This window comes from Theropithecus gelada, chromosome 1 (assembly GCF_003255815.1).
Source record: "Theropithecus gelada isolate Dixy chromosome 1, Tgel_1.0, whole genome shotgun sequence".
Classification (NCBI taxonomy): Eukaryota; Metazoa; Chordata; class Mammalia; order Primates; family Cercopithecidae; genus Theropithecus; species Theropithecus gelada.
Window position 1 is genome coordinate 80992863 of NC_037668.1, and position 27935 is coordinate 81020797.

A 27935-nucleotide genomic window follows, 5' to 3' on the forward strand; every position below is an offset into this window, starting at 1 on the left:
TCTGTTCAAGATTAGACACTTTATTAGAACAGAAATAGAAAATAATTAGACATGAAGACACAGTACAGGAACAACTGACTATGCAGGCTGAAAGAAGCCTTAAGCTTGGCAAAATGATACCAAGACGCAGGGTGTGACATCAGTTCACGAATATTCAAGAGATAGAAAGACCAAAGAGGGAGAAGAATTATTTTGCTTAGTTATTAGAAGTAAGGGAAAGAAATATAGAAAGATAAATTTCAGACTGAATACCACTGAATTTCCAGACAATAAAAATCGGTCATGAGTGGACTAGAAGCTCCAACCACAGAGTTGTTCCTAGACCCAGATGGCAAAAACGGGGCATTTCATTGTGGGAGATGTACCTTAATAGTGGCTGAAAGATCATCTGAACAGGAGAAAGTGGTATTTCATTGACAGCTGCTCTTGAGGATTTCTCCTTTTGCAGTTGATCAAAATCTTTTTTTCTTCTATATGCTAGAGAGAAGACTTGAGATCTTTTTGCTTACTTGTTTATACCCTGACTGGTTCATAACTTACTTTGGAAGAAACATGACATACCTTTGGAAGAAACAGTCTTCAAAAGAAATGAGAATTCAAAAGCTTCAAGTTTTTGTAGTATGAAAGCAGTCTGAGTTTGTTTTTTGTCTTTTTTTCCATCCACTTTTATTCAGCTTAAGGTAATAGCTAGTTGGCTGGCTGCAGTGTGGGAGACAACTCTCGCTGGAGTTGGAACCTGAAGACTGAGTTTGAATTCTGACCCAAGCACTCATTAGCTGGGTCACCTGAGCAAGTTGCATATCCTCCCTGAGCATCCCTTTTCCAAAATAAGGGGGCAATAATACCATCATGTTTGCCGTGAAGATCAAGTGAAATGGTGTGTGGGAAAGTGTGTACCAGTTTTAGTTATTCATGTTTGTTTTATTTTCTATTGTTGCTGAAACAAATGATCACAAAGTAGTGATCACAAATTTATTATCTCACAGTTCTGTAGCCTAGAAGTCTGGTTGGGTTTGACTGGTTTCTTTGCTCTGGGTCTCAGAAGGCTGAAGTCAAGGTGTTGCTGCCCTGGGCTCCTATCTGGAGGCTCCAGGTTAGAAGATGGCTCTGCTCCCATGTTCATTCAGATGCTGGCAGAATTCAGTTTCATGCTGCTGCAGGACTGAAGTCCCTGTACTCTTCCTGGCAGCCTATGGGTGTTTCACCTTCTAGAGGCTACCTTATTCCCTAGCTCATGACCCCCTTCATCTTTAAAGCTAGTCAAGTCCTTTTCATGTTTCAAACGTCTCTGACCTCCTCTTCTGCTTCATCTCCTCTCTCTCCAGCTAGAGAAAGTTCTCTGTTTTTTAGGGCTCATGTGATTAGGCCCACCAGGATAATCCAGAATAGACTCCCTATTTTAAAGTCCATAATGTTAGTTACATCTGCAAAGTCCCTTTCATCATGTAACATATTCAAAGGTTTTAGGGATTAAGGTGTGGATATATTTGGGGCGGGGTAGGGAGGTATTCTGCCTATCACAGTGGTATTTTACAGTGAGAGAGGAGAGCTTACAGAACATGAGATTCTTGCCTTGGAGGACTCACAATCCAGTGGGAGAAAGAGGAAAAACAGCAAGAAAGTTCCAATAATAAAGAGTCTGTATGAGATGTTATAGGAGTCCAGGAGACTCCTTGTGTACTTGACTTGGACTGAAGTTTTTTTCATTATTTTCTTCTTGTTCCCTGATGAGTCTTGCCTTTCATCAAGGTCCTTCAGATGGAATTCATATACCCCAAACACCACCATGTAATTGGATTCCTTAAATGTCCAGAAAATCGAGCTGCTGCCGTAGCTATTTGGGACTCTACTGCTTAATAAGGTCTTCAGCCCTCAGCTCAAAGTAGGAGGAATTATTTTCTTCTCTGATGATGAGGCATAACAAGAGCTCATTGTTCCTCGTCTCCTGTTTCCCATCATCAAACCCCACTGAGAGCCTTCTAGAACGTTCTTTACTCCTAGCTCTCTCTACCGTATCTATATATGTCTTTCCTCCCTTCTCTTTGGAGTGTTCTTGTTTCTTATTGTTTTGATTTAGAAAGCACTTATCCTGGGCAGTGCAGAGGTTACTGTTTAATTCTTGCCACTTGCCATTTCTATTTTAATAATGTTTCCTGGCTATTTGGTCAGGTCTGGGTGATAGTTTTGTAGTAATAGCTACCATTTACAGAGCACTTACCATGTGCCAGGTACTATGTAAAGTTCTATACTTGCATTTTCCAATTTAGACATACTGTGAGGTGTAGGTACTATTTTTATATTCGTTTGAACCTAGCTAGGATTTGAACCCAGCTCCAAGCTTAAAGCTTGTACTTGACACTGTGTACTTCAGTAATATCAAACAGGAGCTGAAATTGAGGGGCAGCATGAAGGAACTGAAACAGCACAAGTAGATTCAGGGAACCTCAATTTCAAACTCTACCTTTAAAATCCTTCTGAAAGAGGATTTGCTTCTAGAGCACCAAGATTGCCTCCATTGTTACACCAGAGGCACTCAAAATGATTCCTCCTGCAGCTTGTGTCTATAGTAGCAGCCAACCACAAAGCACACGTGGGCATTGGCTCAGCATTCCACAGAAGAGCCTATTTCTCTGGGAGGTGGTGGGGACTGGATGTGTGATGTGCCGTGTAGCTGGCCCCTGAAACACCCTGGCCTTAGCAGTTAAAGGTATAGAGAATATCTTCCTCACAGGGTTAGGATGATTAAAATGTTTTAAGGATTTAGGATGCTGCCTGTCACTTATTGGGCACCCAATATGTGCTGGCTCTCATTGTCCTAAAAATTTTTTAGTTCATAAGTATTCAGGCTAGTAGAATCCTGTCCTTTTAGCTCTACTTGAATCTAGGCTCAATGTTCAGGAGAAGACACGAGATGCATCTCTGTGTTGGTCCAGGTCCAATTCTGTGAATCATACCAACTCTTGTAAGTTTGAGCTCTGAAAGGACTGGAATTTGAGGCCAAAGAAGGCAAAATATTTTCCCTCCCCATTCTTGCTAAGTGCTTGAGTTATTGGTGTAATGGAAACAGACAGTCCTGGGTTCAAATCTAGGCTCTACATTTGCCTGCTCAACTTACCTGCCTGTTTCCATCATGGGAAGAATTTGGGCTGTGGAGAAGGGTAAACCTGGGTTCAAAACCTCAGCTCTGCCAGTGAATGGGCATTTTACTCAGTCAAGTATCCTTTCTGAGGCCATCTCTTTTCTATAAAGTGGAGCAGCAGCAGTTCTTCCTTTGCAGAGTTGTGAAGCAGAGCATCATGCATGTGGTATAAGCAGAGCGTCATGCATATGGTATAAGCAGAGCATCATGCATATGGTATAAGCAGAGCATCATGCATGTGGTATAAGCAGAGCGTCATGCATGTGGTATAAGCAGAGCGTCATGCATGTGGTATAAGCAGGGCGTCATGCATGTGGTATAAGCAGAGGCTGCCATGGGGGCGCCAGCCAGTGAAAGGTCTGGAGCTGCTTTACAAGGGCCATTCATTCATTCATTCATGGTAAGGTTGAGCAAGAGGTCCCACGTGTGACTTATGTATCCTTCTCCCTCTCCAGTGGGAGGGCAGCCAGGTGAGGCAGGTGTGGGTGCCCTGCCCACAGGCCAGAGCAGGTAAGGGGAAGAGGCTTGCTACACAGTGGAGGTGCCAAGTACCACCTAAGCCCAGCCCCATTGCCTGTTCCACCGCCGAAGCCCCTGGCGCCAAACAGTGTTGCTTCAGCTGGTAGTAGTTAATGCTCCTTTACTTGGAAACATTTGCAGCTCCTGGGAGCAATATGGTGGCGTGAGGTCTCACTGTTCACCCGCCCTGTTTCTCTGTGACTGGGATCTGCATGCCCCCGACTCCGGCCCAGTTTACCATTCTTCAAGGCTCACCAGGCTGTGGGCCCAGGGCCAACAGGGATGGGAGTGGAGGGTGGGGTGGAGCGTGGGGAACTTTTCCGGGAAGAGGCCCAGCAGGGTCTTGGCTGACGGCCCCATTAGCCACGGCCCAGGACCCCAGGGTGGGAGAGTGAACGGAAAGGTACTCGTGCCTGGAGCGGTTGCAACATCCTCTGTAATGAGGCAGATACAGCTCAGAGGCACTGGCTCGAAGGACCCCTCTTCCCAGCCCTCCTTTCAGGTGTGGGGCCTAAAGGGGGTCCAGTTCCAGTGCGGAAGGCTGGGAACTAGGAAGCGTCGTGGACTAGACAGCCCGCCTTCCCGGTCTCCCGGGTGGGGGTTCAGGGGGCGTGGTGCGGCGGCCGGGGCTAAGAGGGGTCGGTGAGACTGCTCTGCCTCCCCGCAAAGTGGGGCCAGGCCAAGTCCCGCGCGGGTAGGGGGCAGGCCTTCTCCTGCCCGCGCCTGGGGGGACCCTACGCCTGTGTCCGAAGGAGGCCGGCGTCCAGCAGATGCTCGCGGGGGGGGGTGGGGAGTGGGGGAGGGGGGCGGGAGAGAGGCGGGGAGGAGAAAACCCACAACAAAACTTGCGTCGCGGAGCGCCCTGCTTGACTTGAATGGAAGGAGCCCGAGCCCGCGGAGCGCAGCTGAGACTGGGGGAGCGCGTTCGGCCGGCTGGGCGCGGCTCGGCGCCGGGGCGCAGCAGGTACAGGGCGCTGGCGGCCAGGGTGGGCCGGGGGGCCGGGGGCTGAGCCCGGGCAGCGCACTCAGACTTCCCCGCCTCTCCAGATGGCTCCAGCAGCTGCCTGGGGCGGAGCCGCCGCATCTCACCCCCTCTGTAGGACCCTGCACTGAGGGCACGGCGGGAGATTTCCTCCTCTGAGTGCGACCCCTGCGCAGTCAGGACCCAGGCAGGGGCCTTATCCTCTCTGAGCAGAGGCAGGTCCCCGTCCCCAGGCCCCTCCCGCTTTGCACATCTGGAAAGAATCTGAGGGCGGATGGGGGCGGGGGCTGGAGTGGGAGGACTCCGGCGGGCGACAGGGAATGTGGGGGGCAGGTGGAACTGTGTAGGGGCGGGGACCCCTGTCAGGAGAGCCTGGGCCCGGAGTAGCCCGCGTCTTTCCACGTTGACTCATCAGGCCCCCTAGCGAGTCCAACCTCCACCTCTTTACAGATAGAGAAACTGAGGCCCGCAGAGGGGCAGAGATCTGGCCCCAGGGCGCGTCGGCCGCCGGGTGGGTCCCCTCCGGGGCTCGGCTTCCCCGGCCACTGTGCCGCCACAGCTTAGTGCCAACCACTGGCGGCCTGGAGTCCGTCTGTCTGTCTACTCGGCTGCTTCCCAGCCGGTACAACTGGACGGAGGAGGGGGTAGGGATCCGTGGAGCGCTAGGAGCGAGGTCCGCGCCTTTCTGCGAATGCAGCGGAAGCCCCAGGTTCCAGGTCCCCGAGCCACAGCCCGGCCTGGGGCGGGGGATGAGATCGTGGCGTTGGAATACCTGACGTGCCGTCAGGTGGAAGAGGAGGTGGTGGCGGGGCGGCGAGGCTCCTGGCAGCCTCGGGGGCTGGGGTTAGGAGAGGGAGCCGCAGCCTTCTGGAGAGGAGCAGGCGCGGCAGCAAGAGGCGAGCACCCTGGCCCGGGTGCGCGCGGCACTGACTGACCTGGTCCGGGAGGCGCGGAGGATGCGCCCCCAGCGCTTGGAGTGAATTACTGACCTGTCTGCCCTTCGATTACCGGCTGGCCAGGGAAGCTGTGGTCTGCTCCGCTCCAAGAGGCGCCACTGGTGTGAACCGGGAGAGCCCCTGGGTGGTCCCGTCCCCTATCCCTCCTTTGTATAGAAACCTTCCACAGTGAGAAGGCAGCGGTGAGGCAGGAGGGCTCATGGTGAGCAAGGAGGCTGGCTGGTCTGCAGGTGCACAGCATTCCGAGGTAGGTCACTCAGAAGAGCCTGGGGACTGCCCTGGGAAAGACCCGTGGGGACTGGTCTGGGGGTTCTGCTCCCTCATGTCCACTCTTAGGGCCCAGGACCCAGTCTACTCTAGCCTCGAGTGCAAGTTAAGAAGTGTCAGAGTCACACGACTGTGTTTCGTGTCATCTGTGAGCGCACACTTTATCTCTTCTGCCTGAGTCTAGGGTAAGGGATTACTAATGGTGGCACTTTTAGGCTTGGTGTAGTCATACATGAAAGTGCTGATCGTGTCCTGCTTGGAACCCTTAATGAGTCCCTGTCACCAACACTAGCATGGTTGTGGAGGCCCTTGGCCACCTAGGCCTCCCACCCTGTTGACCCTTCCTTAAACACACATCCCTCTCCTCTAGCCCCACCCCTGCCTTTTGATCACACCCTGCCTCTGCCTAGAGGGCTGTTTCTCCCACTTTGTCCACTTGGAGAACTCCTGCTCAGTCTTCAAGGCCAACTCAAGCCTCTGGGCAGGAGTCAGAAGACCCACATTTGACTCTTGGCCTTGGCTTTCACACACTAATTTGCAAACTGGGGGAGTCAGAGCAGATCATATTGCAGATCTCAAGATCTTTTCCAACTCTGCCTTTCACAAAGTCATTCATTCAGCAAACATTTCCCCAGCATCCACTCCAGGCTTGGGGAGACAGGCTCCCCAAGCCTGTCTAATAAAGCTGGCCAAGATTGCTGTGGAAGCACCCAGAAACACCCTAACCCAGCCAAGGGGGCAGGAGAGGCTTCCCTGAGCAGGGGCATTTGAGCAGGAGCTTTTTAGGGATGGGCAACAATGCCAGCCCTTTTTGCTTGAGCTCCAAATCTGCAGAATGGGAAGACAAACATGTTGTCCCAGGATTTCTATTAGAGTCAATAAGATGCAGCTGTTTGGGGCCCAGCACCGAGCAGGTGGGCAGTCGATTTGTATGGAATTTGAGTATAGAAGGAAGGTAGTGCTGGGGGCTGAGGATCCGCCTCTTGATTTGGGTCTCCCTTTCCCTTCCTTCTTCTAGTCCTACCTTAACCTCACACTTTGGGCCTTGAGGTTTGGTTCCCTGGTGGGGGTTGGAGGAGACGGTGGGTCCTGCTTACTTTCTCAGTAACAGTAACCCCTGCTATGTCACACCTACTTGGTGCCAGGGGTGACAGGCTGAGCCTGCTATTTCATTTAATTCTCACAAGTAGCTCCCAACTCCATTTCTTAGACTAGTAAACAGAGGCTCGGAGCAGTAAAGTGACTCATCCAGGCTTACACAGCAGTCAGAATTGGAACCCATGCCCTTCTGTCTCTAAAGTTCTCCACATGAGAAACACTCACGGCTGGCTGAGCTGCCCCTCTGTCCAGGGGTCTGAGTTCTTCCTCACCAGGTGGACTTGAAACTCCTGGAGACCAGGGAGCTCCCCTGCTCTTCCCCACACACCTCCCACACGGCTGGGTACACAGAAGGGGCCTTAGGGGGCTTATCTTGCTCCATTCTTAGAAGAGCAAGGCGGGGTACAGTGGCTCACACCTGTAATCCCAGCACTTTGGGAGGCCGAGGCAGGAGGCCAGAAGTTCAAGAACAGCCTGGGCAACCTAGTGAGACCCCATTTCTAAAAATAAAAAATTAGCCAGGTGCCAGGTGTGGTGGCACATGCCTGTAATTTCAGCTACTCGGAAGGCTGAGGTGGGAGGATCACTTGAGCCCAGGAGCCCAAGGCTGCGTTAGCTGTGATTGTGCTACTGCAGTCCAGCCTGGGTAACAGAGTGAGACTCTGTCTCAAAACAAAACAACAACAACAAAAAACTACAAGTAGGAAAATGTAGATGCAGATGGGTCAGTGGTATGGCCAAGGTCACACAGCTAGTAGGGCTGGACCTGCCCAGGACCTCACAGCCCTGAGAGTGGCTGGCCAAGCTGGAGGGACCACTCTCCATGCCCTGTCTGTCCTTCCTACCTCTCCCTCCATTCCTGCAGTCCAGCACCTCTCTCTCTGCCAGGGTCAGGCCCCCTTAGCCCTCACCCATCCCAATTGCACAGCCTCACGTCCACCCTGTGTCACGCTCCTGCCCTTCAGTGGTCCTCATCTTCCAATGATAAGGCTCACACTCCCTAACCTGGCCTTCACATCTCTCCTTCGTGGCCTGGGCTTGTTGTGGCAACTGTGCCTGTTTGTATCACTCCCAGTCCCTATCCCCCACCAGACACCCCACAGGCACTTGGCTAATTTGTACCCAGCCTTGCTCTTCTAAGAATGGAGCAAGATAAGCCCCCTAAGGCCCCTTCTGTGTACCCAGCCGTGTGGGAGGTGTGTGGGGAAGAGCAGGGGAGCTCCCTGGTCTCCAGGAGTTTCAAGTCCACCTGGTGAGGAAGAACTCAGACCCCTGGACAGAGGGGCAGCTCAGCCAGCCGTGAGTGTTTCTCATGTGGAGAGCTTTAGAGACAGAAGGGCATGGGTTCCAACTCTGACTGCTGTGTAAGCCTGGATGAGTCACTTTACTGCTCCGAGCCTCTGTTTACTAGTCTAAGAAATGGAGTTGGGAGCTACTTGTGAGAATTAAATGAAATAGCAGTCTCATGAGTGTGAACTGTCTTGCCTCTGGGCCTTTGCACACACCGACCCCCTTGCTTGTATGACCCTTTCCCTTTTGCCTGGTAGTCATCCCTTAGAATGGGATTATAATACTCAGCTTATGCATAAAGCTGCAGACCAGCACTGTCCAATAGAAATATAATGTGAGCCATAAATGCAAGTCACATATGCAATGCAACATTTTCTAGAGGGGCCATTTTTTTTTTCTTTTTTGAGACAGGGTCTCACTCTGGTACCCAAGCTAGAGTGCAGGGGTGTGATCACGGCTCACTGCAGCCTCAACCTCCTGGGCTCAGGTGATCTTCCTGCCTCAGCCTCCTGAGTAGCTGAGACTACAGGTGCATGCCACCTCACCTGGCTAATTTTTTGTATTTTTTGGAGAGACGAGGTTTCACCATCTTGCCCAGGCTGGTCTCAAACTCCTGGGCTCAAGTGATCTACCTGTCTCAGCCTCCCAAAGTGCTGGGATTTCAGGCATGATCCACCTTGTCTAGCCAGAAGCCACATTTTAAAAAGTAAAATGAAACTGGTAACATTTATTTCACCTGTTCAAAATATTATCATGTAATCAATATAACAATAAATGGGATTTGATGTCATTCATATTAATGAGGCATCCTACATTATTTTTTGTACTACGTCTTTGAAATCCACGGACACCACATTTTACACTTGCATCTCTATGTGGGGCAGCCACATTTCAAGTACCCAGTAGCCACGTGTGGCCAGTGGCTAATGGAGTGGCCGGTGCAGCTGTGGCTCTCTGAAGGGCAGAAGCCACGCTGAGTCTTCTGTCTGGGTCCCCTGCTCCCCATCATGCTTGGCCTAGGGGAGAGCAGCGTAGCATTGTTGATGTGATGTGGGCTGGGAGCTCAGCTTTGCCACTTAACAGCTGTTCACTGGCTGACCCCACTGGGCCTCAGCTCCCTGAGTTGTAAAGTGGTGATGATAACATTTTCAGTATGGTGCACAATGTTAATATAAATTCAATATTTTTATGGATACAGTTTACAGATTTTTACAGACACCAAACAGAAGGCGAGGAGGCAGAACAGCCTGCCTGGTGCGTGCACAGGATATGTGAGACCAGAGTTCCTTCCCCTGGATTCTTCTCCTTGGCCTTCTGCCCTGATTGAATTTGGGGCCTGGGCCTGTGCCCACACTCCCGCTCTCAGAACACCAGACTGCAGTGGGGTCAGATGGGCAAGGGGCTGCCGGCTGTTGAGCTGGCTATGGAGTTTATAATGTGCTGCGGGAATGATGGTCTGTAGACCGGTGTTGGGGCAGGGGGCAGGGGCAGCAGGGGTGTGGCGGAGCCAGCATAGGGCTGGTCTGCTGTGGGTGCCACTCGCTGCTACCGACTGATCCCTGGAGCCTGGAAGCTGCAGGTGTGCCGGGCTCCCTGGTTCTTTGCTGGGCCAGTGGCTGAGACCTGAGTCTCCATAAACCATGTGGATCTGTAGGGTCAAGTAAGCCTGGCTGCCACCCCTCCTGTCTCCTCTAGGACCTCCTACTCCTTGGGACCCCTTTTATGCCGCCCCGCCCACCCCCAGTCTGGGTGGGGAGTGGTTGTTGGTACTAGGGTCTGCTGCCCCCTCCAGATGGAGGACAAGGATCTTTTCCACCTCACCTGTGTCCCAGTGCCCAGTACAGGCCCAGGCACAATGGGCCCTTACTTCAGATAACTGGCTGAGCCACCAAGTGAGGCAAAGTGGTATCTGAAATCCCATGGCCACCACAGGGCAGCAGGAACTCAGAGGCAGCTACAATGTCTGCAACATCTTCTGGGAGGAGGTGGGCCTGGGATTGGGTCAGAAAGCACACACGAAGGGCCAGGCGAAGTGACTCCTGCCTGTAATCTCAGCATTTTGGGAGGATCACTTGAGGTCATGAGTTTGAGACCACCTCGGCAACATAGAGAGACCCCATCTCTACATAAAATTAAAAAATTTGGCTGGCATGGTGGTATACCCCTGTAGTCCCAGTTGCTTGAGAGGCTGCGGCTGGAGGATCATTTCAGCCCAGGAGCTCAGGTTACAGTGAGCTATGATTGCACCACTGCACTCCAGCGTAGGTGACAGAGTGAGGTCTTGTCTTAAAAAAAAGCCCAGCAAGATCTACAAGATCTAGACAAGGGAAGGAAAAGGAGCAGGAGCAGAGGATTCTGGAGTGAGCAGTGGTGTGGCAGGGGTGCAGACCATGCGTATGGAACAGACAATTAGTGAGTGGCAGGAAAAGCTAACATTTATTGAGCACTTACTATGTGCAGTACATGCATTTCACTGACCCCTCACGGTCTTCCCACAAGGACAGTGCTGTTATCATACCCAAGGATGGGGGAGAAAGCTGAGGTTTAGACAATTATAGTCACGTAAGAGCCAGAGCTGAGGCCAGAGCCAAGGTTGCAGCTGTGGCCACTAGCTCCAGACATTAACATCATTGTCAAGCTCCCCGTTTACAAAACCCTCTTAGGCCCAGGGTCTTGCCAGACCCTTCTAGCTGCTTTATGGTGATGGTTTCTGATCTGGTGGTGGGGAGAGAGGCTCAGCCTGAGCCAGGACTTGTGGCCACTCAGCTCAGGAGTGAATGTCCCTCGTGCTGGAGGCATCCCCAGCAGGTCCTTGCCGCTGTCCCTGCTGCTCACTTAGTGCCACATGTTCCTATGCGTGATTGCTGCAGTGGTGACAGCAGCTCCTCATCACCTAATAGCATCACCTTATCACCTCATCACCTAAAAGCCAGGTGCTTTGTGTCTTATCTTATTCCACAGAAGCTGTGTGTTTAGATGTATTATCTGCATTGTACAGACAAGGAAACTGAGGCTCAGCAAGTCAGAGGTGGGACTCAAACTGGGATTTGTGGGACCTGAGAGTCAGTGAACCTGAGCTACCAGCATGTCTTATCACAGCCCAGAGATGTCTGAGTCCCTGTAAAGAGAACCCAGGAACCCACCAAGAGCCAAGCCTACGCCACGGGACTGCTGGGACAATGACATCTTCCAGCACCTTCCTCTGTGGGCCTGAGATCATCCCCTGTACCCCGTCCTTGCTGGACCCGGGGGCCATGCCTGGGAGTGGTCTCTGGCAGGTGGCAGTGGTCACTGAGCACATCAAGCCCTGGTGAGGGCAGCTGAGAGGATACACATCAGGAATAGGACTTGGGAGGCCATGAGGGCAGCAGCAGCTGTAGTTACTGATGTTTTCTCTGTGCCGGGCTCTGGGCTTGACCTATGTCCAGACACAGAGAGTTGCTCACAGCTCTCTGTGGGAAGAAGACACCTTTGCTATTCAAAACCCAACCCAACTAATGCTAAGCTCTGGGTGAATGCAGTCACGGGGAGCCCCAGGGCATCGCAGTGTCCTGCTGCTCCTCCTCTTCCCATGTTCATAGCACTGAAGTTGGTTCCTAGAAAAGAAAATGCTGATTGCACAAGAGAGAGGAAGGGCACTCTAGGCAGAAGGAACAGCATGTGCAAAGGCCTGGAGGGAGGAGCTATCCCATAGTCCTGTAGAACTGGGGGCAGTTAAGGGGACAGTTGGAAGAGAGTCAGGACCAAGTCAGGAAGACCTGAGAATGGCAAGCTGGAGAGCCGGGACGCACCTTGCCGGTGCTGGCTCACCATGGCCTGTGGCTGCTGGAGGAGGCACGGGGTCTTCCCACACCACCAGTGCCAGGATAGCAAGGGCTCAGCACAGTCCAGCTCGTGTCTCAGCTTCCCCTTCTAGGAAATAGGGGTACAGACTCCTTAGGGTCAAGCCTGCTGAATGAAGGCTGCAGAAGGTTTTGCAGACCTGCCAGAGGACAGGGCTTTACCTGGTCTCCGGCCTCTGGAGGGCAGCCTGGTGGGGGTTGGGCAGGTGCGGCTCTGAGGACGGTCCAGAGTGGGCCCTGCTTTGTGCTCGGGAGGGCCCCGTCATGACTTTCAAGGGCCCCAATTGTGTCCACTGTATCTCACAGGTTCCGTCAGCCCTGGCGCCCAGGCGCATCTGACTCGGCACCCCCTGCAGGCACCATGGCCCAGAGCCGGGCGCTGCTGCTCCTGCTGTTGCTGCCGCCACAGCTGCACCTGGGACCTGTGCTTGCCATGAGAGCCCCAGGATTTGGTCGAAGCGGCGGCCACAGCCTGAGCCCTGAAGAGAACGAATTTGCGGAGGAGGAGCCCGTGCTGGTCCTGAGCCCTGAGGAGCCTGGGCCTGGCCCAGCCGCAATCAGCTGTCCCCGAGACTGTGCCTGTTCCCAGGAGGGCGTCGTGGACTGTGGTGGCATCGACCTGCGTGAGTTCCCGGGGGACCTGCCTGAACACACCAGCCACCTGTCTCTGCAGGTGAGGTCCGCGTTGCACCCGTGGTCACGGGGCTGCCCACACACCCTTGGCTCCCATCCCAGAACCCCGACGTTCCCAGCAACCTGTTCACCAGAACCTCCAATATGTGCGGCTCTCCACTCCCAACCACAGGGTCAGATTCCTGGGGCCCTGGCTGCACCAGGTGACACCCCTCCTGATGTCCCAGTCACGGAGCACTGTGTTAGTACAATAAAACCCCCTTTGCTCACTTAGCGTCCGGGCTGGGCCAAGTGGAGCCAGGCTCTGTCTGAAAATGGACGCAGACCTGCCTAGCAGCTGACCCTCTGAATGCACAGCCACCGTTACAAGGCCAGGAAACCCCAGAGCAATGTAGACCTGACAGAATACTGTGGGGCCTCCTAGGATGGAGTGCTGTCTCCAGCCAAGGGGCAGGCTAGAATTTGGAACCTTGAGAGGTGGGACACAGTGTCCAGACCGGGAGCACCCTGGAGTGCAGGCGCACCCATCCTCGCCTTGTGTGGCCCAGCAGCCCTTGGGAGATGGAGGGGCTGTGGCACCCATTCCCAGAGGCGATCAGGCCCGCTGCGGGAGAGTGACTTGCCTTCCGTCATCCACACTGGTGGGTCTGAGCTGGCGGCCGTGGTAGCCCAAGGCCAGGGCAGCCACTGAGAGAAAGGGCATGCTGAGCACAGCTCTTACTGTCGCTTTCTTTGCTCTTTCATCCACACACCAGCTCTCTCAAGCGCCTGCACTGGGCCTGTGGTCCTGTGTGGGGGCTGGGCATGGAGGCAGGGCTCGGCGTTCCCTGACCTTTGGGTGCTTACAGTCAGTGGGCGAGGCAGAGACTTAAACAGATAGAGACACCAGATGGAAATGGAAGGACTGTGTGCAGGGCCCAGAGCAGCCTCCTAATCCAGCCCCAACCCAATCCAGGAAGGCTTCTGGAGGAGGTGGTACCTGCCCCAGCTTTCCATGTGTTCCAAGGGGAAAGGGGACTGCAGGGCCAAGGAGGGGAAGGAAAAGTGGTTTCTGGCTTGGGGAGCAACTGTGGCTGCCTGTCACGAGGTGGGAAGGCTCCAGGAGCAGGTCTGGAGGAGATAGCATGTCGAGTTTGAACTGCCCATAGATGTCCATGTGTGGGCTCCCTGAAGGCAGGACCCACACAACTGTTGTGGTCACTGCTGTGCCCCAGAGCGCATATCCAGACCTGGCCCAGAGCTGGCACTGGGGGTCTGCTGCCATGGGGGAGAATTCCAAGGGAGGCACCCAGCAGGTGGACTGGATTCTAGGACTGGAGCTACGGGTGACGAATGGAGTCCAGGGCACACCCCACTGGGCTGATGCTGCCTCCTCGCAACCCCCTACCCCCCAGAACAACCAGCTGGAAAAGATCTACCCTGAGGAGCTCTCCCGGCTGCACCGGCTGGAGACGCTGAACCTGCAGAACAACCGCCTGACTTCCCGAGGTGAGGGGCCGCCCAGAGCCCAGGGCCAGGGACACCAAGTGGGGCCTTGGGGGCCTGAACAATGCTGGGTGCCCGGGGGAGAGCTTGGCCCTGTGGCTCTTGGGGTGTGGATGGAAGAGAGCAGGCCCGGGCCGGGCTAGCAGTGGGGCTGCATGAGAACCAGCTCCACACGGGCAAGGGGCTCCCTCTTCTTGCCTGAATACCACATGGTATTTTTCTTATTCTTCTTCTTCTTTTTTTTGACATAGTCACTTACTTTAATAACAATACATATACCATGTTATCACCATGGAATGTAAATTCCGGTTAGACAAGAGAATGTCACAAGTGTAATAACATTGTGTACATGAAAGTTTGTGTATACTGTCTGGCCAAACCAGCATGCTCATAAGTCATTCATCAATTCCATTACAAGTCATTTGTTTAGTTAAATGTTTATAATTCTTAAGGAGAAAATAAGCAACACACACATTTTTAAAGTGTTCACTTACCTTTGCATGAGTTAAAATACATGATTCTATTTCAAGATGACATTTCAAAATGATTCTAATACAACAGCAGCAAAAATATAATTCTGCAATTACAAAAGAACTAAACTAGAATCCATAAGTTATTTTCATGTTTACAATTGTGATTCTTTAATAAATATTATTACTGTGCAATTCTATCGCAAGCTTTCTAAATTTGGTTTAAACACACACATAGGTAATATCAGTTGTGGGAGGCTTTACAAGTTATATTCCATGCACTTTTGGACAGAGTTCTAAAAGAGCCAGCCAGTCCACAAGACAGATAGAAAAAAGGTAAATTAACTGGGGAAAATAGGACCCTTATATAACATCCAAAACATGAGATTCTGTAGCAAACTGGGAATACGTCAGGGTTGGCCTGGACAACCCCGGTGCCCTCCCATCCTTGTGTCTCCAACCCTTTCTACTCCTTGCACTTGAGACTCAAAGGTCTGCCTGCCTCCTTGACATTTCCCCTAGACGTCCCTGTCTTCTTTACAACTAATTTCATCTGAACAGTTTAAGAAAGTGGACATCATCAAGTGCATTCAGGTGATGTGTTTCAAGATGTCTAACTAGGCCAGGTGTGGTGGCTCACGCCTGTAATCCCAGCACTTTGGGAGGCCAAGGCAGGTGGAACACCTGAGGTCAGGAGGTCGAGACCAGCCTGGCCAACATGGTGAAACCCTGTTTCTATTAAAAATACAAAAAATTATCCTGGCGTGCTGACGGGTGCTTACTCAGCAGCCTCCGAGCTACTCAGGAGGCTGAGGCAGGAAAATCATTTGAACCCGGGAGGTGGAGGGTGCAGTGAGCTGAGATCTTGCTGTTGCACTCCAGTCTGGGCAATAAAAGCAAGACTCCATCTCAAAAAAAAAAAAAAGAAAGAAAAAAGCTGTCTAACTAAAACAAGCTCCTCCAACAAGACCAAGAGAGTCTCTCTCCTTCTAAAGCTTAGGATTTGCCCAGAATTCCTGATACATGGACTAGCCCATACCAACAGTCATGGCTCCTACAACAAAGCCTTGGGCTGCCACATGCATGTGGATCAGATGAAGGGACATTTTCATATTTCCCCTGCTCTTCAGTTTGTGTAATCCTTATGCAACAATGGCTGCAAAGTCTGCCATTCCAATGGGACACATGGTGCCTCTAGCTTTCTGAAGAAGTTTGGATCCCTGATCTTCATTATGTGAAAACTGGGAAACCTCTGTGTCTGTTGACATAGTGATTGCTTGAAGAATCTCCCTAGAGTGAGAAAACCTCTTACACGCCAACCAGCTTCTGATCCCTCCTGTGCGCCCCAGGCGGGTGTTTCTAAGACCTGGGGGATGCACAGGAGAGAGGCTTCAGAGAAGCTGAGCTTCTGGAACCTTGTCGCAGGTTCTTCGGTTCCGAGGGCCTTTAGGACCCAAGAGTTGTAGAGTCCTCATATTTTAAAACGATTTTGTTTTTCCTGATCATGAAAATAACATCTGATTGGGATAGAAACTTTGTAAAACAAAATGGAAAGAGAAAATTTCTCCTAATTTTGCCACTTGGAATTAACTACTATCGACATTTTGGTGTATTTGTTTCCATTTTTTAAAAGGCAGCTTTCTTGAAGTATCATTTATATACCATAAGATTTACCCAATTCAAAGGTACAATTGGCTGAGTTGTAGTTAGTGGGGCAGCCATCACCACAGTCTGGTGGTCTTTTTTCCTTTGTGTTTTAAACTCGTGGCTGAACACATGCTATGATATCACAGCCTGCTCTGTGTCTCTTAGCCGTCAGCTCGGCCGCCTCTCTCGGGTTGCTAAAGCCTCTCGTTGACCATCATCTTACACAGCGGCAGCAGGGTGTTCCGTGGAGAGACATGCCAGTTTATGTAACTGTTCCCTCTTGTTAGATAGTGGGTGAGGTCCAGCATCTGGGGGTCTTGGAGCCAGGAAACGAGGGTCAGAGGCCAGCCTGGCAGGGCTCCCGGCAGCAGCCGAGTCCTGACTCATCTGCCAGATGGAGCTGGGGTGAGCCAGGTGGTGAGGAGGCCCAGAGCCGCAGCCCCACCCTGTGTGGAGCCATTCCCGGCCCAGCCCACCTGCCTGTGGACGGGGCTCTGACCTTCTGGGGCTCTCCCAGAGGGGAGCACTTCTTCCTGGCAGAAAAGGGTCAGGCTGGGTGCTCTGCCGCTGGCCTGACCTCTCAGGGCTCATCCCCGCTCAGAGTGAGGAGTCAGTCCCTCAGTAGACAGTAACTGCCTGCTCCTCTGAGCCTGGGCTCATGTGAGCAAGGAGAAAGAATAGGGCTGGGCGGGCCCCGCCAACTGCTTGGGAGGGGATCTGAGCTGCCTCTGCCTCCCCAGTCCTGGCAGGCGGCTGGTGGAGGAGGGTGGGTGCTTGCTATGCTTCCCTGTAGCGTCTCCTTCATCCAGGGCTCTGACCGATGCCTGTCCTTTGAAGGGCTCCCAGAGAAGGCGTTTGAGCATCTGACCAACCTCAATTACCTGTACTTGGCCAATAACAAGGTGAGGGGCTCGAGGCAGGGTGGGGGGTATGCTGCCCTGTCCTCCAGGCACTGTCTTCCCTGAGTTCCATGAACTTTCACCAGGGCCTTTCTGGACTGGCTGCTGGGTCCCTGTTGCTGCTCAGACATGGCCCCGGGTTGGAGGTGGGGAAGACACGGACCCCATGCCTATAACTCAGGGCATCAGAGTGTGTCAGGTCATGAAAACAGAAGCCAAGGCCCACAGGAGTGTAGAGGGGGAAGAGCTTGTCCCCACTGGGGAAGTCATACCTGGAGGGCTTCCTGGAGGAGATGGCATTTGAGCGGGGGCATGGAGGGTAATAGGATTCTAGGCAGGGGCCCCAGGGTAGGGCGGCACTGCAGTACAAGGAACGTCATGAGTGAAGGCACAAAGGTATTCTTGTTCCAAATATTTGGTATGCTCCAGAGCGCTGTCCCAGCCCCTCCTCTCTCTCCACTCTCTGGAGGTTACCTGTGCCCTCCCAGACTCCGTCTCCCATCTGCATCATGGCCATGTCCAGTGGCTGTCTCCAACCCTTTCTACTCCTTGGACTTGAGACTCAGAGATCTGCCTGCCTCCTTGACATTTCCCCTAGACGTCCAGTGGAAGGAAGCTACAGCTTCCCGCCCATAGTCCCCAGACCCAGTCCTCCTCTGTCTTCCCAGCTTTGTAAGGGGCATCTCCAGCCACCTACGACCCCACTGGTCCAAGCCACAAATGGTGCCTCTGGGCCCTGAGCTTCCTCACCATGTCTAGTCCCATTGAGGTCCTCAGCTCTTACTGCACTGGCCCCCATCCCTCACCTGGACGCTTGCCTCCTCATTTGCCCCCCATTCTTGGAGCAGCCAGAGCAACCTTAAAGTCACACCCATCGCTTCTCGGCCTTTTGGCTAAGATCAGGTATAAAAGTCACACCCGCCTCTACCTCTTATCTACTTGGGATGAACCCAGGAGGACGGGCAGGGCAGGGGACAAGTCCTGAGGGCCTTGAATGCCAAGCTGAGTGCTGAGGAGATCCAGAGAGGTTTGGGTTTTGTTTCTGCAGGGGGTGGGACAGGTTTCAATTTGAGAAAGATGGCCTGGTTGCAGGGAGACACAGTGAAGGGGACCCGGTGGTGAGCAGACAGCGGGACCCACAGCTGGCCTCTGCTCCTCCATTGCTATTTCGGCCCCAACTCTTCCCTTCCCAGCTGACCTTGGCACCCCGCTTCCTGCCAAATGCCCTGATCAGTGTGGACTTTGCTGCCAACTATCTCACCAAGATCTATGGGCTCACCTTTGGCCAGAAGCCAAACTTGAGGTCAGAGGTCGGGGGTGGTCTGGGCTTGGGCTGGGGCAAGGGGAGGGGCTGAGGTGGAGGCTGCCATCCTGTGTGAGACAGAGACAGGCCTGGAAGGAGGCCCTGTGCTCAGGGCTGTGGTGAAGGGACACCCAGGGGCCCTAACAGAGGAGGACAACTTGGGCCAGGAGGCGAGGACAGAGAGTGTGGTCTACAGGAATTGTGGGGAACCAGTGAGGATGTCCCCACTTTCCCAGCCCTGGGAGGAGGGGAGCATCTTTCAACAGGCAGCACTGCCCTTCGCTGAGCTGCATTGGGAGGAGCGACCACCCTGCGGCATAGGTGTGCGAGAGAGCAGGGTGGTGTGGGCGGGGTGGGGGGCTGCTGGGGAGCCGCCCCCAGGACAGTTTGGGGGTTGGACAACCCCAGTGCCCTTCCGTCCCTGCATCTGCCGTCTCACTGACTCTCTCCATCTGTCTGAGGACCCCAGGGCCACTGTGCATGGCCCCATCCCACAGATGGAGGTGCAAGAGGCCACACAGCAAAACTGAGCTGTGTCTGTCACAGATGACCCTTGTTCCTTGTCTTCCCTCCTTCTAGTATGTTGGCTCCACGAAGGCAGGGTCTGTCTCATTGGTCGTGTCCACTGTTATGCCCTCAGTCTAGAACAGCTCTGGCATCTCGTATATATATTTATTTATATACCTCAAATATGTATATATCTATATTTACTATATTATATTACATAATATATTCACTATATATTTGCTGAATGGATGAGGGTCACCTCCTCTGAGACAGACCCTGTGCTGGCACTAGGGCCAAAGAGGCAGGCAGAGATAGGCCCTGTGTTTAGGAAGTCCTAGGAACTCAGAGCCAGGCTGCGTGGGGTTGACAGGCAGGGAGGAATGGACCGCAAGTCAGTCAAGGACTCCAGGGCTGAAAGGGTCAGGGGTCGACTGAGACCTTGAAAGGTGTGGGGGAGCCTCTGCCAGGGGTCAGGAAATCCTATTTCTCCCACTAGCTTATGGGACCACTTGTGGTGGGGCACGACCCCCTTCTGGTCCTTGGTTCCGTCGGCTGTGTAGGCAACATCTGAGGTGCTTCTGACTCTCTACCCTTGAGTTTGGATGGAAGGAGAGCAGCCTGGGCAAGGGTTTGGAGGCTCACCAGGTGAGCTGGCACAGGGTCCAGGGAGGCCAGGTGGGTGAGGACCTGTGCCTCGACCTGCAGGTCTGTGTACCTGCACAACAACAAGCTGGCGGACGCCGGGCTGCCAGACAACATGTTCAATGGCTCCAGCAACGTCGAGGTCCTCATCCTGTCCAGCAACTTCCTGCGCCACGTACCCAAGCACCTGCCGCCTGCCCTGTACAAGCTGCACCTCAAGGTGGGCAGGGGAGAAGTAAGGAGGGGCACAGCAGACCCCACAGCCAGGGCACTGGGGCGGGGGCCTGCAGCGGAAGAGCTCAGGCCCACATGGGCACAGGTGCCCACATGGGTCCCTTCCTGGTGGCTTCCCAGACTCCTCTCCACACCTCATCCTGAGGCCCTGACCTTGCCCTCAGTCCTCCTCACACTCTCCTCCCTTCCCTTCATCCCCTAGAACAACAAGCTGGAGAAGATTCCCCCAGGGGCCTTCAGCGAGCTGAGCAGCCTGCGCGAGCTGTACCTGCAGAACAACTACCTGACTGACGAGGGTCTGGACAACGAGACCTTCTGGTGAGTCCTTGTCTCGCCAGGTCCTTGGCATGACCACGGGGCCCGGGAAGCTCCTTCAGGGCCAACCACCCAGCCCAGCCCCTCACACACGTCCCCTGCCCACCTTCCCTGGAGAAGGAACTTTAAGCCTTGTGCCTCTGTTGACATTTCTGTCCCTGGGAACAAGAACTATGCAGAAGTAAGGCCTTCCGAGATTCCAGTGAGATAAAGAAGCATTGGCAGAGGCTGGCTTCTTGGTACGAAATATAGACTTGGGCATTCTTGTTGAAGGCAAATACATTTTCATTTTTATAAGGGATCAAGGTAGCCATAAAAGGCTATCAAAAGGTTAAACAGTGGTCTTCAAGTAAGCTCCTGTGTGTCAGAAAATGCCGGATCCTTCCTACACCAGAATATCATTGAGTCAACCCGAGGAGCGAGGACTGAGGGCCCACAGTCAGTGAGCGGCAGAGCTGGGAGGAGCTAGTGGCAATTCCCCAGCCGCTTCTCTTGGGAATCATGGTGGAAACGAGCACAATGTGGGCTCCTGCCAACCGTCTTAATTCCCTCCCTGCCCCAGGAAGCTCTCCAGCCTGGAGTACCTGGATCTGTCCAGCAACAACCTGTCTCGGGTCCCAGCTGGGCTGCCGCGCAGCCTGGTGCTGCTGCACTTGGAGAAGAACGCAATCCGGAGCGTGGACGCGGATGTGCTGACCCCCATCCGCAGCCTGGAGTACCTGCTGCTGCACAGCAACCAGCTGCAGGCGCAGGGCATCCACCCGCGGGCCTTCCAGGGCCTCAAACGGCTGCACACGGTGCACCTATACAACAACGCGCTGGAGCGCGTGCCCAGTGGCCTGCCTCGCCGCGTGCGCACCCTCATGATCCTGCACAACCAGATCACAGGCATCGGCCGCGAAGACTTTGCCACCACCTACTTCCTGGAGGAGCTCAACCTCAGCTACAACCGCATCACCAGCCCGCAGGTGCACCGCGACGCCTTCCGCAAGCTGCGCCTGCTGCGCTCGCTGGACCTGTCGGGCAACCGGCTGCACACGCTGCCACCTGGGCTGCCTCGAAATGTCCATGTGCTGAAGGTCAAGCGCAATGAGCTGGCTGCCCTGGCACGAGGGGCACTGGCGGGCATGGCCCAGCTGCGTGAGCTGTACCTCACCAGCAACCGACTGCGCAGCCGGGCCCTGGGCCCCCGCGCCTGGGTGGACCTTGCCCATCTGCAGGTAAGCGGAAGGGAGGAGGCTGGGCCATGTCCATGGAGGGGGGTACTGGGATGGCTGCCCTGAGCCCACCTGTCTGAAGGGTGAGGAGAAGGGCTGGGTGGTAAGGGAGGTTCCTCTGGTATGGCCAGACTGAGCTCATTCACCTTCAGGTATCTGTGGGGATGCTGGCTAGGGCGAAGCTAGGCCTTAGGGGAGGCAGGAGGTGGGTCAGGCAGAGGGTGTGGCTGGCGTGCTAGGGTGAGCCCAGCCCACCTGCAGGTACAAGAGTGAGGGGCAGAGTACAGCTGGTATGGACAAGCTGAGCTCACCACCTGCAGATACAGGTTTGAGAAGGGCTGTGGAGGCAAGGAAGGTCATGGCTGCAGGTAGGGGCCCCAGGCTCAGGGGGACCAGGGGCCAGTTTAGGTGGTATGTATGGGAGAGTCAAGCTCACCCCTTTGCAGGCACAGGAGTAGGTGTTTGGAGAAGTCTGGGCCTTGGGATGGGCGGTAGAGGGGCCAGCTTGAGCTGTGGGCCCACCTCACCAGTCTGCAGAGGGCTGGAGGTGGGGATCTACTCATGCTTTCTGGGGCTGGCCAGTTGATGTGGCTGCTGTGACCACATGGTCAGAATTAGGCAGGGATGCCTGGGCACATAGTTCACTTTGGTAACAAAACCCCCAACTCAACCAGTGTGAGTGAAAGAGAAATCCACTCTGTACGCTGGCTCATGCCTGAATCTCAGCAGTTAGAGAGGCTGAGGCAGGAGGATCACTTGAGCCCAGGAGTTCAAGGCCTGCCCGGGCAACATAGTGAGACCTGGTCTCCACAAAAAAATAAATTAAAAAAAAATTTAGCCCAGTGCAGTGGCATGCACCTGTATTCCCAGTTACCCTGAGGTGGGAGGATCACTTGAGCCTAGGGAAAATAGAGCTGGCAGTGAGCTATGATCGCACTACTGCACTCAATCCTGGACGACAGAGCGAGACCCTGTCTCAAATTTAAAAAAAAAAAAAAGGAAACTCATCAGAGAACCTGGGCGGGAAGGTGGGGTGCTTCCAGGTTAGGGGCCGCCCAGTGGCTTCAGCAGCTCCCTGTGGGAACCCACTTCCCTGACTGTCCTCCCCTGGATGCCAGGCATGTGATGATCGGAGAACGGCCTGGGGCCTGGCTGTTGTGCTGGGGTCACTGTGGGTCTTACGCCCTTACTCCTGGCCTCTGTACATGTGGCCCCTGAGGTCCATAAATGAGCAGTCCCACCCGAGCACCTGCCACGGCCCCATCCAGGGCCAGTGGGGCGAGATTCAGAGTCTGGAGGAGCCCTGGGCTCTGCCCATTTGAGATCTTTGGGAATGACAAAGTCTAATGGGAATGACAAGTGTGTCAGGAGGTAGGACTGTGACACCCAAACGTCTTGGCTGTGAGTTTATGTGGGAAGGCACAAGAAGCTGGGTAGGACATTCATCAATTAGAATACTGGTTTGGAGTCAGGCACACCCGGCTACAGCCTTTTACGGGTTATGTGATCTTGGAAAGATCACTGAACCTCTCTGAGCCTCTATTTCCCAATCTGGTAAGTGGGGATAGTTATAGACACCCCCTCCTCCACACAGGGTTGTTGTTAGATTTAGATAGGCTGGGGACTTGGTGGGAGTTTTGTAAGTTGTTAAGTGCTTTGCACAGGTGGGAGTCCCTGACTCCCTTGGTCGCCCCTGCAGCTGCTGGACATCGCCGGGAATCAGCTCACAGAGATCCCCGAGGGGCTCCCCGAGTCACTTGAGTACCTATACCTGCAGAACAACAAGATTAGTGCGGTGCCCGCCAATGCCTTCGACTCCACACCCAACCTCAAGGGGATCTTTCTCAGGTAGGAGGCCACTCGAGGCCCTGTACACACCCCCGTGGGGTCTGCCCCAGCTCCAGCGGGACAGCTGATGCACGTGGGAACAGCTTGGCTCCACTGCTGACTGTGTAACCACGGCTCAGCTCTCAAGGGTGGGGACAGTCTGGCCAGGCCTGATGTGGTTCCTAGGTTTGTCAAAGGGCTTTGGAAACGTTAGAAACCAGTGCTCATGGGTGTTGTGAATGTTACTGTGGCAGAAAGGATGCCGGACAGCGTCTTCCTGGTTTGCAGCTGAGAGCGCTGAGGCCCTGAGAGCTCAGGTGACTGCTGTGTCTGCAGTCATCCAGGCTAGGCCCGGGCCTCACACTCAGGGATAGATGTTCAGGTCCTCCCTGGGTTCTGGGGCTAAGAGATGGAGATTTGGAATGATTCAGGGGATGCAGCTCCCTGAGGATATGAGGGGCTTCCATCCAGCAGAGCCAGGATGGTTCTTCCCAGCACTTCCCATAATCCCTGCCCCCAAATCAGAGAGAAGGAGACAGGGCAGAGAAGAGCAATGTGTGCTCCCAGGAGCTCAGTTGCCCAGAAGGCCCAGGGCTTGATGACATCAGGATGGCTTGACATGTGCCTCAGGCATCTGCAGGGGAGCTGAAGCACAGAGAGTGAGGAGCCTGAGATCAGAGCCACAGCCTCCACCTTCCCACACCTGAGTGTGGCCCTGGCCCGGCTCAGCGCTGGCCTTGCCTGTGTGCCACTCCACATCAGGCACTGTGGTGACCCCTGGCTACCGCAGCCCAGGAGCCTCAGGCCTTGGGGTTAATGCCAGGGATGGCATAGAGACAGCTCCCAAAGATGTGGCTTCCAAAATAACAGTGAGACTGTGTGCAGAGAGAGACCCCTCACTTTGCAGAGACTGGCCCAGTGCCAGTCCCACCCCAAGCTGCGGCTGCCCTGACCAGCCTGTACCTTCCATCATGCACCACACTCTCAGGCCCTGGCCTTTCCCGCTTGCTGCACCACTTTCCAGGAGGGCCGTTCTCTCCCCTGTTACCTTCTGGAGAGGCCAGTTGGGGGAAGGGAGGGTTCCTTGGGGGCTGGGCTCCTGGCACTGACTCCACCTTGACGCTCCCACAGGTTTAACAAGCTGGCTGTGGGCTCCGTGGTGGACAGCGCCTTCCGGAGGCTGAAGCACCTGCAGGTCTTGGACATTGAAGGCAACTTTGAGTTTGGTGACGTTTTCAAGGACCGTGGCCGCTTGGGGAAGGAAAAGGAGGAGGAGGAAGAGGAGGAGGAGGAAGAGGAAGAGGAAACAAGATAGTGACAAGGTGACCCAGATGTGACCTAGGTATGTGGCCTGTGTGGGGCAGCACACACTTCTGCTCACTGCTCTTTCCCCTTCCTGATCCCGATATAGGGGTCTTTCCGTCCATTCTTCACCCTCCGGCCTCTGCTTCGTCTGCCCATTTAGCAAATTTATAAGAGCACTTGGGATGTACCAGGCCCTGAGTGAAAGATTGAAGCCTACGGGAGGCCCACACCTTCCAGAAGATTCTCACCCAGGGTGTGGGTGCTGTCACGGGAGTGCCCGGGGGGCACTGAACATGTGGGTCTGGGCTCAGGAGTGAGGTCTGGTCTGGAGAGAGGGCTCCAGGCATTGTCAGCCTTGAAACAATCACTGAAGCTGCAGGGAGCTGGGGAAGCTTGCCGTGAAAGAGTGAGTGAGGCGGGCAGGCAACGTGGGAGAGAAGACTGAGACAGAGAAGTTAGGAAAAGAGGTAGGAAAACCCCAGACTGCCATGGCCAGAGGGCATTTGCACATGTATGTAACACAGTGCACATGTGCACATGCACACAAATGCACACGGATGCACCAACACACATACATTCATGTGCACGCACGTCTCAACATGTACACACATCCACAAACCATGCACAGGCAGAATACACACACCACACTCATGCACACAGACACACATACACGCTTGTACTCCATGACATACTTGCAGGCCTAGACTATGTACATACTTGCACACACATGTGTACATGCATGTGAGTACATGCACACAAAACACCCATACGTACCCACACACGCAGGCCCTTACGTACACACCTGCATGCCCACACGTACACATGATGTGTGCATGCACAGGCCTGTCTAGAAGTGGGGGTCTTGGCTGTGTCAGTGCTGCTGAGGGGTTGAGGGGGCTGAGCATTGTGGAGTGCCCACTGGATTTTTCCAGCTGGAGGTTGTCTGTGACTTTGTAGCCACAGGGGAAGCTGGGGTGAGGAGAGTGGCTGGAAAGGAAGTGGGTCCAGGCACTGCAGACAAGCCTTTTGAGAAGTTTGGCTGTGAGAGATGAGAGAGGGCAGAGGTGGGAATGGGGTGTGAGGTTCAGGAAGCGCTCATTTTCTGAGCCTCACAGGAAGCAAAGGCCTCTCGAGGGAAGACCTGTGTAAGGGACTCTGGGAAGATGCCCCAATGCACACATGCATCTTCCACACGCATCCTCTTAACGGAAGGGGCCGGCTTGGGTGCTGGTGGGAAGAGACTGGCCTGGAGGGGGAGTTACTGATGTAGGAAAGAGCTGACTGTGAGGGCCCCCGTGGGAATGATAGAAGTTGCTGGCTTTAGCAGGAGGGACAGAGGGCAGGGTGGCTGCTGTCACAGGTAGGTTGGTAGCTTGGTGGCCGGATGTGAAGCCATGTCAGCCGGATGCCTCCAGTCTTCCGTTTTCTCTGTGCAGCAGGGAGGTGCTCCGTAGACCACAGGTATGGAGAAGACGGACAGGTGGATCCACCCACAGCTGGGTTTTCAGCCAAGAGTTCAGGACAGGAGGGCAAGGAACAAGGGAGTGTGTTGGCTGGAGGCTGGCTGCAGGCGTGGGTCCCGGGCTCAGGCTGGGTAAGGAAGGAGGTGCAGACAGGAGGGCTGGTGGGCAGGGACTCAGAGAAGGATGTTGGAGAGGAGCCAGGAACGATGGTGTGGTCTGAGGAGAGAGGAGAGGTGGTGACGAGTGAGCCAGGCTGGGGGTCACAGGGCCAGGGCGTAGCTGTGGGAGGGGCTGCTGGGCCACTGTTGAGTGTTGACTGAAGTAGGGCCTGGGGCAAAGAGGAACCAGAGGGGGCTGTTGAGGGCCACTTGGGTGGGTGACAGAGGGAGCCGGGAGAGGGGCGCAAGTTGATGGCGAGAGAAGAGTGTACACAGGGGTGGGTATCCATACGTGTGGAGGGACTGGCAAGAGGCTGAGCTTGGGGGTCACCTTCCTCAGCTCCCAGAGCCCGGGAGTATGAAGGTGGAGCCGTTCTCTGAGGCATTGTCCTCACACAGAGTTGGGGTTGGCGACAAGATGACGGGCCATTCAGTGAGGACACCACAGCCCTCATGAGAGGGGCTGTGGAGTCCTGCGGTGGGTGAGAATCTGCCCCATCTCAGGTCCATTGAGTGGGGCTCTGGGAGAGGCCCCGGGGAGTGGCTGGTGGGACCCAAGGGCCTTGTGGCATGAACGCCCCACTGGTTTTGGGCTCCCAGGGCCCACGCTCCCTCCCTCCTCACAGTAGCCTGGCCTGTCCAAAGCCCCTCCAGCAGGGCTCCCACAGCAGGCCCCCCTCAGGCTGCTTGGGGTGGCGGGTTTGCCCTGAGCTAGCCCCTGACTCTCTTACTTGTTCTGCAGGACGATGAACCGCCGGACTCCTTTCTGCAGCACGTGCCGGTGTGCTGAGCCCCCTACTCGGCCGTGCTCACACAGACACACCCGGTGGACACACGGGCATCCCACATGACACAGGCTGACACAGTCTCATATCCCCACCCCTTCCCGCAGCATGTCCCACGACCAGACACGTGCACACACGTCACACCCTCACACACCCAGCTCAGCCACACACAGCCCGTTACACACTGCCCTCCAAACCACCACAGTCTCTGCCACACACCCACTACCACTGCCACACCCTCTGAATCATGCAGGGAAGGGTCTGCCCCTGCCCTAGCACACACAGGCACCCACTCCCTCCCCCTGCTGACATGTGTATGTGTGTGTACACACCACGCACACACACATGCACAAGTCACATGCAAACAGCCCTCCAAAGCCTATGCCACAGACAGCTCTTGCCCCAGCCAGAATCAGCCACAGCAGCTCGCCGTCTGCCCTGTCCATCTGTCCGTCCGTTCCCTGGAGAAGACACAAGGGTATCTCCGTGCTCTGTGGCCAGGTGCCTGCCACCCTCTGGAACTCACAAGAGCTGGCTTTTATTCCTTTCGCACCCTTTGGGGACAGGAGCCTTCAGGACTGCTGGCCTGGCCTGGCCCATCCTGCTCCTCCAGGTGCTGGGCAGTCACTCTGCTAAGAGTCCTTCCCTGCCATGCCCTGGCAGGACACAGGCACTTTTCCAATGGGTAAGCCCAGCGGAGGCAGGATGGGAGAGCCCCTTGGGTGCTGCTGGGGCCTTGGAGCAGGAGTGAAGCAGAGGCGATGGGGCTGGGCTGAGCCGGGGAGGAAGGGCCCAGCTGCACCTAGGAGACACCTTTATTCTTCAGGCCCGTGGGGGAAGTTCCGGATGCCTTTATTTTTTATTCTTTTCTAAGGAAAAAAATGATAAAAATCTCAAAGCTGATTTTTCTTGTTATAGAAAAACTAATATAAAAGCATTATCCCTATCCCTA

General features: G+C 54.5%; 1 protein-coding gene and 1 pseudogene across 4 annotated transcripts; one reads left to right on the forward strand and one right to left on the reverse strand.

The window, feature by feature from the left end:
* The first annotated feature begins 4036 nt into the window (after positions 1-4036).
* On the forward strand, positions 4037-27934 carry PODN (podocan). 4 transcript variants are annotated; one of them, XM_025394288.1, is made up of 13 exons: positions 4367-4629; positions 5660-5843; positions 9450-9505; positions 12400-12766; positions 14121-14214; positions 17166-17230; positions 18421-18530; positions 19743-19899; positions 20116-20231; positions 20791-21448; positions 23145-23293; positions 24404-24614; positions 26941-27934. In XM_025394288.1, exons 2-12 carry the CDS (start codon positions 5796-5798, stop codon positions 24585-24587), a joined length of 2004 nt encoding a protein of 667 aa, XP_025250073.1. In that variant the 5' UTR covers positions 4367-4629; positions 5660-5795; the 3' UTR covers positions 24588-24614; positions 26941-27934. The 4 variants fall into 4 exon arrangements, with proteins under 4 accessions (XP_025250093.1, XP_025250100.1, XP_025250073.1 ...); XM_025394315.1 differs by lacking the exon at positions 5660-5843 and having other exon boundaries at positions 4321-4622; XM_025394308.1 differs by lacking the exons at positions 4367-4629; positions 5660-5843; positions 9450-9505 and adding an exon at positions 4037-4160.
* Positions 15671-16011, reverse strand: LOC112632511 (annotated as a pseudogene).
* Position 27935: the final 1 nt, after the last annotated feature.

What these genes read in the sequence shown, in the direction of transcription:
- PODN (XM_025394288.1), top strand. Translation starts at nt 5,796, where the DNA reads ATGGTGAGCAAGGAGGCTGGCTGGTCTGCAGGTGCACAGCATTCCGAG. An exon ending in CAGGTGCACAGCATTCCGAG is followed by an intron (nt 5,844 to 9,449) that starts GTAGGTCACTCA and finishes TTATGGATACAG; the next exon opens with TTTACAGATTTTTACAGACA. An exon ending in TGGACCTTGCCCATCTGCAG is followed by an intron (nt 21,449 to 23,144) that starts GTAAGCGGAAGG and finishes TCGCCCCTGCAG; the next exon opens with CTGCTGGACATCGCCGGGAA.